The sequence below is a fragment of the Phascolarctos cinereus genome, unplaced genomic scaffold (assembly GCF_003287225.1).
Source record: "Phascolarctos cinereus isolate Bilbo 61053 unplaced genomic scaffold, phaCin_HiC Scaffold_9;HRSCAF=440, whole genome shotgun sequence".
NCBI classification, from domain to species: Eukaryota; Metazoa; Chordata; class Mammalia; order Diprotodontia; family Phascolarctidae; genus Phascolarctos; species Phascolarctos cinereus.
In genome coordinates this window covers 253,272,444-253,285,583 of record NW_027556402.1, presented here as the reverse complement: position 1 = coordinate 253,285,583, position 13,140 = coordinate 253,272,444, and the positions used below count along the sequence as shown (strand labels likewise).

The following is a 13,140-nucleotide window of genomic DNA, read 5'->3' as shown; positions in this document are numbered from 1 at the left end:
CTCTAGACTTAACTGCCCCCAACTCCTTCTGCTGAATCAAATGATCCTAATGGTACCCGGACTCCAGCTGCCCTCCTCTGGATACCCCCAACTTATCAAGGCTCTTCCTAAACTGTAGCACCAAGCCTCAGATGGTGGGCTGACTGGACTCACTTCCTTATTTCTAGAATCCCAGCCCAGCCTGGGAATAGTCTCTTTAATGTGCTTAAGTTAGCAATAACTGCTGTTCTTTGAAAAGAAAGATGCCGAGGCAGTTCCTTTCTCATTGGAAGAAATGGGTGTGACCCTAGGCAAGTCATTTCACCCTGTTTGCCTCAGTTTCCTTATCTGTAAAATGAGCTGGAGAAAGAAACAGCAAACCACTGCCAATATCTTTGCCAAGAAAACCCCAAATGCGGTCACAAAGAGTCTGAACAAGTGGGTGTGATGGGGAGAAGCGTCAAGTGTCTTGAACCCCAACCTCCTCTGAGAACAGCTGAAGGGCCTGGGGATCCTCAGCATGGAGAAGAGAAGATGGGGGACAGGCTAGCTGTTTTCAAGCCTTGGGAATGGGCAGCACAGCCTAACTGGAAGAACCCTGCTTCCAGAGGCCAGGACCGAGGCTTCAGGCCTTCCTGCCTCAGGCAGTCCGCTAGTAGTGACCAGGCACTGCTCAGATGGCCTCAGGGAGCCCTGCCAGGGTCATATCTAAGAGCTATGCTAAGTACAGGAAGGGCAGTTTGTGGAAGAAAGGAGGCTTTCTTATCTGCTCGGCCCCAAAAGGACACAACCCAGAGCAAGGGAAGCGGCTAGAGGCCGATTTGGGCTGGATCAAGGAGAAGCCTCCAATAGCTGAGCTGTCCCAGAGTGCTGTGGGCTGCCTCAGGAGATAGGTAGTGAGCTCCCTGCAAAGGCTGGAGAAGCACTTCTTGAGATGTCGTAGAAAGGCCTGGTTCTTGGCCAACTGCAGGCTATATCAGATGTCACTTAAGTCTTTCTGACTCTGGGAGGTGGGTGAAGTGCCCTCCTCAGCCCTCCCACTGCCCAGCAGGAACCTGTCCAGCAGGCCCTGTTGGAACTCTGAGTGCTTCTGACCAAAGGCCAGTACAAAACTTCCCAGAACAAATACCACACTCTCTGCTCAGATGTTCTGATTAAGGCCTCCAGTTCAAAGTGAGGGCTAGGCTGAGCTTCCAAGCATGAAGAGTTAGCAGCCTTTGGGTCATACTGGCCCCCTTTCTCTGCAGTATCCCAGATCGAACAAAGCACTGTCCTCCCAGCATCCCCTAAGGGGGAGCAAAATGAGTACCATTACCCCCATTTTGCAGAGGAGCAATGACTCACTCAGGGCCATACAGCTAGTAAAGGAGGAGAGGGGAATCTGATAACCCCAACGCAAAGAATCACAGGGTCAAAGGATTCAAAGTATTGTTATAGGTCCCTTAGCCATTATGACCCCATTTGGGGTTTTTTGTCAAGGATACTAGAGCGGTCGTTTCCTTCTCCAGTTCCTCTTACAGGTGAGGAAACTGAGGCAAACAGGGTTAAGTGACTTTCCCAGGGTCACACAGCTAGTAGGTGTCTGAGGCTAGCTCTGAACTCAGATTTTCCTGACTCCAGGCCCACTGCTCTATGCCATAGGTGGGAGCTGGCTTAGATGATGATGATAGCTAATATTTATATGTAATGCTTACCATATGCCAGGCACTTAACAATAATTCTCTCATTTGATCCTTATAACAGCCCTGGGAGGCAGGTGCTATTCCCATCCCCATCAGGAAGACCTGAGTTCAAATCTGGCCTCAGACACTATCTGGGTGACTCTGGGCAAGTGACCCGACGCCGCCTGCCTCAGTTTCCTCGTCTGTAAAGTGAGGACAATAACAGCCCCCATGTCACCTCCCAGAGTTGTAAAGATCAGATGAGATCAGCACAGTGCCTGGCACCTAGCAGGCACTTAATAAATGTGTATTCTTTTCCCTTCTTTCCCTTAGTTTCTTCATCTGTTAAGCAAAAAGCTAGGGGTAGACTAGATAGACTTTAAGATTCTTTCTTGCCCTAAACCTACAGCTAGTAAGAATTAGAAGCAGGGTCTGAATCCAGGTTTCATGGACTCCAAGGCCTGCTCTTTAAGCATTACCCCATATGCTGGAAGACACCTTCCCCAAATGGGCAGGGGCCCCTGTGACCGCAGATGGGCTGGTATATACAAGATGCTCTAGAATGGCACTGGAAATGATGAGACCACTAGTCCCTGCCCTGGCCCTGCAAGGCCCAGAAGGGCAGGAATCTGAAGACCCAAACTGTGCAATGTAACCAGGGTCTCTGGCCATGGCCTCCCCAGAGCTGTCCTAGAAGGAGATGGACCAAGAGTGAAACATTGCCCTGGGGTGAAGGGGTCAAGGTTTCCAAGTCACTGGCAGAAGCCCACATCTTCCTATTATCTTCCTTCTGGCCCAGCTGGAACTCTGGGTGCAGACGCTGTGATAGGGGCTGATTCTTCCCTCCTCCCCAACCCCTCTTCCTGCTCCCCCTGGTCCCTGCCAGCAGCTTATGTGCCCGCTTGTTCCAGCCCAGCTGTTGCTCACTCTGTGCCCAATCCTTTGAGCCCACCTGCCTACCTCAATTCCAAGGGCATGGGGTCACTGACCCAACAAACATTAATTAAAGGAAACCTCTGCCTCTGCCATGTGGGGAGGGGGAGAGCCCTGTGCTGGGCTCTGGAGCACAGATAAAGTTGAGGAAGGACAAGGCCTCTGTTCTTCCGGAGCTGGGCCCACAGGCCAGTATGCACGTGCACGCAGGCACAAACCGGGGATCCCCGGAGCAGGGGAAGACACTGGCCACCCGTCAGCCATCCCTCCATCCATCTTCGGTGCCTCTGGTGAGCTGGCAACCCTGGCTCATCTCCCAGGTCCCTGTCAGCCCCTTGAAGAGCTGGGATGAGGAAGGGGAGTGAGGGGGGCAGCGGTCCTGGCAGGCCTGAGAAATCCTTAGGCCACACACGCTTTGCTTCCCTGAGGATGACCCAGAATAACCCCACCTCCAGGGCTCTGCAGAGTGAGGGTCGCTAGGAGCCTCCTGCCACAAACCCCGAACCGGGAAACCCAGGGGACCTCCTTCCTGCGGCTCCGAAGTACAATGCAGGCCCTGGCTGGGGCGGGGGCGGGGGCGGGGGGGGGGAAGCGACAGAACGGCAGGCCCGGCCATGTGGAAGCCGGTGCAGCTGGCCAGCTGCTTCCTAGACCTGGTAAAATACAGGGGAGCTGAACGAACTGCACCGGGCGGCTGGGGGCTGCCTCCCGTCCCCCATCCTCGGCCCTCTCGGCCTTGCCAGGGAGAGCGCAGCCGGTTACCGGGTGGCTGGACCCAGGGCCCAAACCGCTGAGGAGGGGGAGTGGGTGTTAGAGGTGGGTGGGTTGGAAGGGGGGGTGCCCTGAATGTCATCCCAGGGGAGTGAGGTGGCGCGCGCTGGCCTGGGAGCGCTGAGGAAGCCGTCTCCCGGGAGCTCTCCGGAGACAGGGCAGCTGGCCAGCCCGGAGCCCCCGCCCCTTACCGTGGCATCCTCGCCAGCGTAGTGGCCGATGACCCGACGTCCGCCCGGATGGCGGCCGGACCACTGGGTGATGTTGTAGATCTTGCGGTCTATGACCAGCCACTGGTCCGTGCGCAGGTTGTGCTTCTGGACCTCCTCCCAGCTGTAGGTGGGCAGCACGGGTGCATCCCTCTCGGTGGAGCCCTCATCTCCCTGCTCCCCGCCTTTGCCCATGGCGCCCGCGGCCGCCCGGGCTGCCAGCCCCAGCCCCAGCCCCAGCCCCGGCCCCGCTGCTGCAGCTGTCGCAGCCTTCGCCGCTCCAGCAGTCTGTGCCGGGCCACCCGGCAGCCCACGCCGCTTTTGTCTGCAGCTCCTGCCCCCGCCCTCCCTCCCTCAGCAGTAGCCCCGGGCTCCCCAGTGCCCTCCCGGCGGCCCCGCCCCCTCCCGGCCCCGGCCTCCGTGGACTTTCCCCTCCCTACGCAGCCCCGCCCCCCAGCCCAGCCCCCGCAGGAGGAGGGGGAGTCCAGGCCCCCCCCCCGCCCCCCAGCCCCAGCGGCCCGGCTTCCACCGGGATCAGCAGAGCCTCTGAACCAATCCGAGTGCGCCGTCGGAGGGGTCGCCCGCCTGCCATTGGCCCAGGAGGATCTTTCGAAGACCAGCGGGCTGGACTCCGCCACCAGCCAGCGGACCGCTGGCCGGCCCGCGCAGCCCCGTTGCCAACTGCACCCCCCTTCCAGGACCAGCAGGCAAATGGCCCCTGGCACCTGAGTGCACGAAGTGGGAGGACACACCTGGGCGCCCAGGACACATAACGCACACACATACACACACATGCCGTCTGTAACCTTCCAGATCATCACCTGATCGGACAGAAGAAGGGGAGGCGCTCAGTCAGCCTCTTGGCAGAGATCGGGCAGCCCCTCCCATGTGCTCAGTCCTTCAGGACTGTGGGGCCAGAGAGCTGGAGCCGGGAGGGGTCCCGGGAGCCCTCCCATCTATCCCTGGCTTATTGTCAGCAGGAGGAGGCGGGCTCTGGCTTGCAAAAGGACTGGTCCAGGGCCACGCAAGTAGGAAGCATCCGAGGTGGGATTGGAATCGAGGCCATTTGCCTGCGCTGATCCCCGCTGCCCCGGTAGCCTTATGCTTCCAGAGACGGTCCCCCTCTTACTGAGTTGGGGCGAGCAATAGGGAAAGGGATTGAGGGGTCTGCAAAGGACCGTGCCGGAGTGCCCATGCCAAGCCCTCGTGCCCCAAGCTCCTCTCACGGTGCCAGAGGGAACCGGAGTGAGGTGCTAACGCACTGTGCGCGGGCATCCTCTCCCCACGCTGCTGCTTTTATCGACCTCCTCCCCCAACAGACGCTCCAAGAGTGGTCCGTTAGAATGGAAACTCCCTGAGGGTAGAGGCAGTTTCTAATGGTGCCTCCATTTCGTTTCCTCTCTTTTCTAACACCTTCCTGATGGCATGGTCCTCTCTGATTCAAAGGACAACAGGTGAAATCTGGTTTCTTATCCATCCTGCCCTCCCTTCAGCCTCACACAAAGCTGTCACCCTCTTCTGCATCGTCTCTTCTCTAGGTTTTCTCAACACTACCCACCCTGGCTGTTCCCCTACCTCTCTGACACCTCCCACTGGATCTCCAACCAGGCCTCACCCATTAACCCTGGAATGAAATGTGTCTATGGTCAAACAGGAGGAAGCACCAGAGGCAGAATTCGAACCAATGTCCTGGGCTCTTGAGTCCGTTGCACTTTTCCTCTACAAGAATGAGGCAAGTGCCTAGGATAGGACCCAAGCAAAGTGCTGAGATGTTGTAGGAAGAAGAGAGCATTTTGGCAAGGCATCAGGGAAGGCAGCTGAGGCCGGAGCCCAAGGTGGGTGGGGGTGGGAAGGGGAAATCTGTGGGTGAAGGAAAGACTTCATCTCCCTCCACCATGAGGATGGGGGTGGGGTGGGTGCAGACCCAGAAGGGTGGAGGGTTGTGAGCAAGGCCCTAGAGTTTTTGGGTAAAGAAATACGAAATAAAAGAAGAAAGGTAAGTTACAGCTAGATTGTAGCAGAACTTGACTAGCAAGAAAACGAGCGTGTCCATTTTGTTCAGTTTGAAGAGCTGCTGGATCTTAGAGCAGGGGCCTGACATCATCAGAAGATTAAAAAGGTTGATTGAAGGCCCTGGAACCGGAAAGGACCTTGGAATATATTGCATCAAAGCTAGAAGGGGCCTTGGAAGTAAGAATGTTCATGAAATGTTAATATAGGGCAGAAAAAGTTAGAGCTGGCTGGGACTTCAGAGACATTTAATTCAACCCTCATTTTGGGGGGGGGGGTTTGTTTTTTTTTTCCTGGCTAGGCAATGGGATTAAGTGACTTGCCCAGGGTCACACAGCTAGTAAGTGTTATATATCTGAGGCTAGATTCGAACTCAGGTCCTCCTGACTTCAGGGCCAGTGCTCTATCCACTGCACCACCTAGCTTCCCCCTTAACCCTCTCATTTTGGTGGGAAATAGGGCCTAGAGAGAGGAAGAGATTTCACCAAGGCTGTACTAGCTAGCCAGTAAGAAGAGACCGTGCTGGCAGATGGAGGACTAGAACCCAGGCCTCTTGACTCCCTGTCCTTCTCTGCTGGTCCGATTCCCTGCTGCTGCTACAAACACACCCAAGGCTCCCTCATCCTTAAAAAACCCTCACTGATGTGGCCATCTCCACTAGGTCCCATCCTATAATTTCTTCTCCCTCTCCTGTCTAAACTCCTCAGGAAGGCCATCTACACTTTCTGTTCCTGCCTTCCCTCCTCTCTCTTTTCTTACCTCTGGAGCCTGGCTTCTGACCTCATCATTCAATCAGTTCCCTTTCCAAAGTCCCCAGTGTTGTTTCCATGGCTAGAGCTAATGGCCTTTTGGCAACCTCATCCCACTTAGGTCTCTGCAGCCTCTGACACTGTGTATCAGGCTGTCCTGGATACTGTGTCCACTCTAGGTCTGTCCTGGTTCCCCTCCTCCCTGTCTGACTGCTCCTTCTCAGTCTCCTTTGCTGCACCTTCTGCTGAATCACGCCCACTATCTCCCAAGGTCCTGTCCTGGCCCCTCTTCTCCCTGTATATTGTTGCCCTAGGTGATCCTGTACGGGGGGACAAGGTATCATGTTTCCACAATTTAAGATAACCTTTGACATCTTACAACATCAGCAAAGATGTTGGTAATAACAACTTACATTGTTTTAACAAGCTTGCAAAACCTTGCAAAAACAGGGAAACAGGGGAAAGAGCAAGCCGATGAGAAGGGTCCTAATCTTTTAATAGACCCCAAAGTTCTAGAGAGCAGAATGGGTTTTCATCAACCCTAAGAAGGACAAAGGATGAGGGATGGGGGGGGCATGTCAAGGGGACATGGGATGGATGGACGTGTGAGATTGTAACCTGGAAAGGAACGGACCAATCCGGACCTGGAAGGGAGGAGTCGAGGCGTTCTGACAGTATAAAATTCCGTCTCGCTTCTGTATTTGGTGCACTCTCTTCCGAGAGGTGTGCCCGGTTCTCCCAAGAACTGTCATAAACGATTCTTCACTCACTCTGAGCTCAGTTTTGTCTTTAACTAGAAGGCTTGATTTCTCAGTCATCTGCTCTGAGGGTCTCTAAGGCCTCATTACTCACATGTGGGGGCTCTCCAGGATCCAAAGACCTCCAACTCCGACCCAAGTGAGTGAACTCAAAGAAGAGCACTCCTGTCCTTAATTTGTCAGTCCCTGATTTATTCCTTGGGCTGGGTCAGTTTCATGTCACCCAGACCCTGAGGTTTCAGTTTATAAGGCCGAAAGGGATGAGTGAACAATCGAGGGAGATCCTTGGTGGCCAGGGGACTATGAAAGTCGAGATACCTTGAGCAAGGTAAGGACCAGTCTCAGGAAGAAAAGGGACCCTGGGAGGAAACCTTGTTAGTCACAAATCCTAGGTTAAGACCAGTCCCAGGAAGGAAAGGGACCCTGGGAGGAGAAAACCTAGTGATGGGAGGACAGGGAACACTAGCTAGCTAGCTGAGGTAGTGAGACTACCCAGGAAAAGCTTTTCCTACTGAAAGAAAAGGGGCAGAAAAACCTTGGAGCCCATTCCAAGGGGACCTTGGGACAAAATGAGTTTCTTTTGACTGGTCAAGGTTAGAATTAGAATCGAGTGCACGTTGTCTGTCTGTCTGTCTGTCTGTGGATGTTTTGTGTCTGCCAGAAAAATTTTTGGGTAACTTTTGAGGTCTGAGATTGGAGAAGGAATAGTGGGAAAGAGCTCCCGTCTCAGGCTTTCAGCAGGAGATTGAGATAATCAAAAAGGCAGGGAGAGGATCTCTCAGAAGCTAGTGGAAGGTGCAGCCAGCAGCCTTTACTGATAAGGGTTTGGAGCACCAAAGAGAGAGGGAAGGGGCTGAGAAGAATTTGAATTCAGGTTTAATAGGATCCCAAGACTAAGGGTTTGAATCACTGTCTTTGTAACCATCCCACCCATATATCTGATATCAAGGCAATGTGTTTAGAGTCATAAAAATAAGGATTTTTCTGTCTTTTAATGTGATTAATTTAAGGTTTCAGTGATTTATTTAAAAATGCATAGTAACTTTGTGAAGGCTATTTGGAAAGAGAGAGAGGGAGAGGGAGAGCGTTGTTCTCTGGATTTGCAATTCTTATCTCCCTTCAGATTTCAGAATTGCAAAGGAAAGCTGCCCAGCCTTGGTGGGTGTAATTTGGGTGGGGGTAGGAAGTTTGCCACCCTTGGATGGCTGTTCTGGGTGCCTTTATGCTAACTTTAGATGGTTTAAGCATGTTGAAAAGGTGTGAGGAAGTTTGGGGTCTGTTTTAAGTAGAAGGATTGAAAAATGAAAATTTTGTAGCTTGATGTGAAAACCAATAAAATTATAGAGGGTTGGAAGGCCATCTACCTCTCGGGATAAACCCGATTGCCGAGTTCAAATTGCTAAAGCCTGAGATTGTCAGAAGGGTGGCTTTATCTGATAAGGGGGGGGGGGGGGGGGGAATGGGACTTTTTCTTTGCTTCCTTAAAGAAGTAGGAAAGAAAAGGGAAGAGAATTATTTAGAGCAGGAATTATCACCATGTGTCTTTTTAAGGGAATACATAATTTGTGGAGAATATTTCCGTTTAAAGGGCCAAGAGTATTGGATTTAAAACAAAAATATTTTAAAATGTTTATCATTTAAATACAATTATTGGAGTGTGTTATTAATTCCTTAGTGGAATCTCATCCTCCTGATGGGGAATATGAATAGGAATGAATAATGAATTAATGCAAGGTATAAAGTTAGAAGTAATGCAGAGTGTAAGGCTAGGTTCTAATTTTTCTAATTTGAGTTTCTTAAAATATGACAATTGACCAAGGTTCCAATTTTGACCTTGTAATGATGGAGACACGGAGGTTGAGTTAATTTTCATTAGTTGCCCTGGTTATTGGCTAGGTAATTTTAAAAATTTTGCTGAGATCAATCTTGTAGGTGAGTGGATACAAGAAGGAAGATTTCTGCAGCAGGAGAGTCTGCTGGACACTGTTTGAATGCACTTGGACCAGAGGACTTCACTAGATGATGTCCAGAATGTCAGACAGTTGTATGAGAAGAGACTTCTGAACCTTTAAATGGACAATTTATCGTGACTTTTGGGTCTCTGTATCTGTACTTAATAAGGAGACTGCCACCTTTTTAATCTGTCAATGCCTCATTCAATTTCTCCCTTCCTTCTCCCATATTGTTTTAAGTCCCCCAAATCCCTTGATGAAATGTTGCCCAGCAGCACAGCTCCAGGTAGAACCATCACTAAGGCATTGCAAGCTTTAACCACTTTAGCTGAGGAGTTGGCAGAGAACTCTGGGATAGATAATTAATTAAAGGGGTGGTTAGAATGTTAACTGCTGGCGGATGTTGTATAGTTCCATGTGATAGGGGACTAGTACAACAATGGACAATCTCACTAAAGATTATAACAGTAGGGCCCACAGTGGGAGTTGTGAGGGCAGGCTCTGGCAATATAAGGATGATGACTGAAGGTACCAATGAGACTTTCCCCAGTGACGGAGAATTCGAAATCATGTTAAGGAGATTAGAGGATCAGGAAATTGGGAAGGTGTCGGAACCAAATCCTTATTAAAAGAAAGTGGGGGAATTGTGAGAAATGCCAACAGTTTGGTTCCCACAGAATTGATACGTAAACAGGACGAGGGAGCTTAGGTTATTGATTAATTGATTTATTGGTTCATTAGTTCACTGGTTTACACAAATATGTAAACAAGATGAGGGGGAGATTGGTTTTCACAGACTCTCTAGAAACAATAGATATTGCATTGCAAACACAGATGTCAAATGGGACGTGCAGGAATGTTGGGACAAGTTGGGGGTTAAAGCCAAGTAATCCTACATAACCGCTTGCCCTGCTCCTGCACAGGTGTGTGATTCCAGTGAGGGAACACACCCCATTCTCGAGAGAATTGCTAATAAAGGTAGCTCTTCTCTCACTCCACAACTGTGATTTCTTTATGATCAGCTAACTCTTGCTCAGACTCAGGCTGAATTCTGAATTGAGTCTGGGGTTTTTATAACAATCCCATCGCCTCCCGTGGTGCAGCGTGTGAAAGATGCCCAGATTTATGTGTCTAGCCTAGCCTCTCTCTGGAGCTCCAGTTCCATTTCTAGCTGTCTTCTGGATATTTTCAATTGGTTGTCCCTCAATACGTTCAAAGCCGAACTCATTATCTTTCTCATAAAAACTTCCCCTTTCCCCCAGGCTCCCAAATATTAGCCCTGCCTCCTCACTCTCTCTCTCTCTCTCTCTCTCTCTCTCTCTCTCTCTCTCTCACACCACGATGCCCCCTACCCCATCCAATCTGTTACCAAGTCTTGTCAATTTCTCCTTCACAGCCATCCCTCTTATAAGGCCAAGTAACCTTCCTAAAGCTGTCCAGGTCAGCCCTTTGACTCACTACACTTCAATGGCTTTCTATCACATCCAGGATCAAATAAAAAATCCTCCATCTGTCTCTTAAAGCCTTTTATAACCTGGCTTGACCCAGTCTCCCAGTCACATTCAGTATCTGGCTGCTGTTATCTCTCCAATTAAAATGGGAACTCCCAGAGGGCAAGGACTGTCTTTGCATTTCTTAAGCAATAAAAAGACATTTATAAACAGACAGTTGATTGACTGAGTGACTGATAAAGCAAATCCAATCTCAAATCCTGACATTTTAACTCCATCTGAGCAATACGAAGATGTGGGGCACAAGTTATTTTGTTGATGGAAGAAAGGAGAGGTAGAAAAAGAGCTCAGATTTTTTTTTGCATGTTTCAAACTTCATTTAATATAAAACAAGATGTGCTCTTACCTTTCTTTTTTCCCACTTAATACTATTTTATTTTATTTTCCAATTCTGTGCAAAGATAGTTTTCAACATTCATTTTTGTAAGATTTTGAATTCCAAAATTTTCTCTCTCCCTCCCTTCCCTCCCCCCTCCCCTATGACAGCAAGCAATCTGATATAGGCTATACGTATACAGTCATGTTAAACATATTTCCACATTAGTCATGTTGTGAAAGAAGAATCGGAACAAAAGGGAAAAGCCATGAGAAAGAAAAAAAGAATAGTATGCTTCGATCTGCGTTCCATCATGAGTCTTTTGAAATTGTCTTGGCTCATTGTATTGCTAAGAAGAGCCACAAATATCACAGTTGATCATCCAACAACATGGCTGTTACTATGTACAACATTCTCCTGGTTCTGCTCGCTTCACTCCGCATCAGTCCATGCAAGTCTTTCCAGGTTTTTCTGAAGTCGGCCCGCTCATCATTTCTTACAGCACAATAGTATCCCATTACATTCACATACCACGACTTGCTCAGCCATTCCATTGGTGGGCATCCCCTCAATGTCCAACTCTTGGCCACCACAAAAAGAGCTGCTATGGATATTTCTGTACGCGTGGGTCCTTTTCCCTTTTTCACTATCTCTTTGGGATACAGACCTAATAGTGCTATTGCTGGGTCAAAGGATATGGACAGTTTGGTAACCCTTTGGGTATCGCTCCAAATTGCTCTGATTTGTAAAAGCCCCAGGCTGCTGAGAAATTGCAATGAGGGCAGGTCACAGGATGAGTGTGAAGCGATGGCTGAGAGACTTTGGTGTGCAGAAGGCTAACGTCCAAGCATGAGCTAAACCTTGCAATCGATACGGGAATCCCTGGGACAGAGGTCGATACACACTGTTTGGATGGGGGGTGGGACGGGACTAACCAGCAAAGTGGAATCGTTACATTTCTATTTATCTTTGGTTACTGAGGAGAACGATAAGAAAGGGAGCACTTTGCAGTGGAATGAGTGCTAGATTTAGAGTCCTTTGGCCTGATTTCAAACTGACATGTGACCTTGAGTAAGTCACTTAACTTTCCTGGTCCTCGGTTTCCTCACATGTGAAGTGAGAAGGCCTAGATTAGGTGAGCTCTAAAGGCTCTTCCAGCTCTAAATCACTGACCCTGCTTGAGCTGTAGGCAGCTAGGGGGCTGAGTAGCTAGAGTGCTGGGCCTGGCATCACGAAGATCTGAGTTCAAATCCAACCTCAGACACTTAGCTGTGTGACCCTGGGCAAATCACTGCACCTCTGTTTGCCCTAATCCACTGGACAAGGAAAGGCAAACCACTGCAGTGTCTGTGCCAGGAAAACCCCGTGGACAGTAGCATCCACGGGGTCATGCGTTGGACAGGACGGAAGAACGACAACTTGAGTTGTGATAGACATGGAGTAATCCAGCCCCATATTGCTGTGTGATCTCTTGGGGAAAAAACACAGGAAAGGGAAATGAAAAATGGCAAAATGGACATTTGCAGAGAAAACTGGGAAGACTTCGATGAACTGATGCAGGGGGAAGTGAGCAGAACCAGGAGGCCCAGCTATGCAATGACAGCCTGGTCATAGGGAAAACTGCTTTAGGACTCAAATCAATGCAATGACAAAACAAGTAACCAGGATATTAAAGAGGAAATATGCCCCGCCCGCCACCTGCCAGGGGACGGAATTGAGGAGCCGAATGCGGTCAGTGTGGGAGTTAGTCTTGTTTGACTATACTTATTTCTGTCTACTATTTATTTATACTTATTAGCATTTTTTTATTGTTCAGTTAGGGGGTTAGTAGGGGAGAGATAACATGTGTGATACATAAAACAAACAAATAAATAAATGTGTGAGTGTATACACACACACATTTGTTTGTTTGTTTATTTTTAAAGAAAGGGGATGAGTACCCAGGGTCAAGGAGATTCTTGTCCAGGTATGATGGGACTTGATGACCTCTTCTAATATCTGGCTTTCTTTGTACATTTTGATTCAGCTTACAATTAAAAAGAGATACTGGCCAAGAAACCCAGGTTCTGCCCCAGAGAGTGAACTCACTGCTCCCAGGGCTGAGCACAAAAGATGGAAAGTGGGGCACATAATACAGGGTGACTAGAAATACAAATATTAGTAGTCTGCGAAAAATGTCAGTACCCATTTTAAAAGGCTTCCTTTTCCATGGTTGCTAAGAGCAAAGAAGAGTGGCCCATAGCTAGGGAAAGATGTAGTGTTAAAAAATATGATAAAACTACTGGACCCCC

The 13,140-nt window shown here is 49.6% G+C and overlaps 1 protein-coding gene across 1 annotated transcript in view; it reads right to left on the bottom strand.

Annotated features, from left to right (window-relative positions):
• The window catches only part of FADS2 (fatty acid desaturase 2), a 42,779-nt gene extending 38,946 nt beyond the window's left edge, over positions 1–3,833 (bottom strand). Inside the window, exon 1 of the mRNA XM_020967999.2 lies at positions 3,536–3,833. Coding sequence (XP_020823658.1) covers positions 3,536–3,748 — 213 coding nt within the window. The 5' untranslated portion in view covers positions 3,749–3,833. The remainder of the gene's footprint in view (positions 1–3,535) is intronic.
• Positions 3,834–13,140: the final 9,307 nt, after the last annotated feature.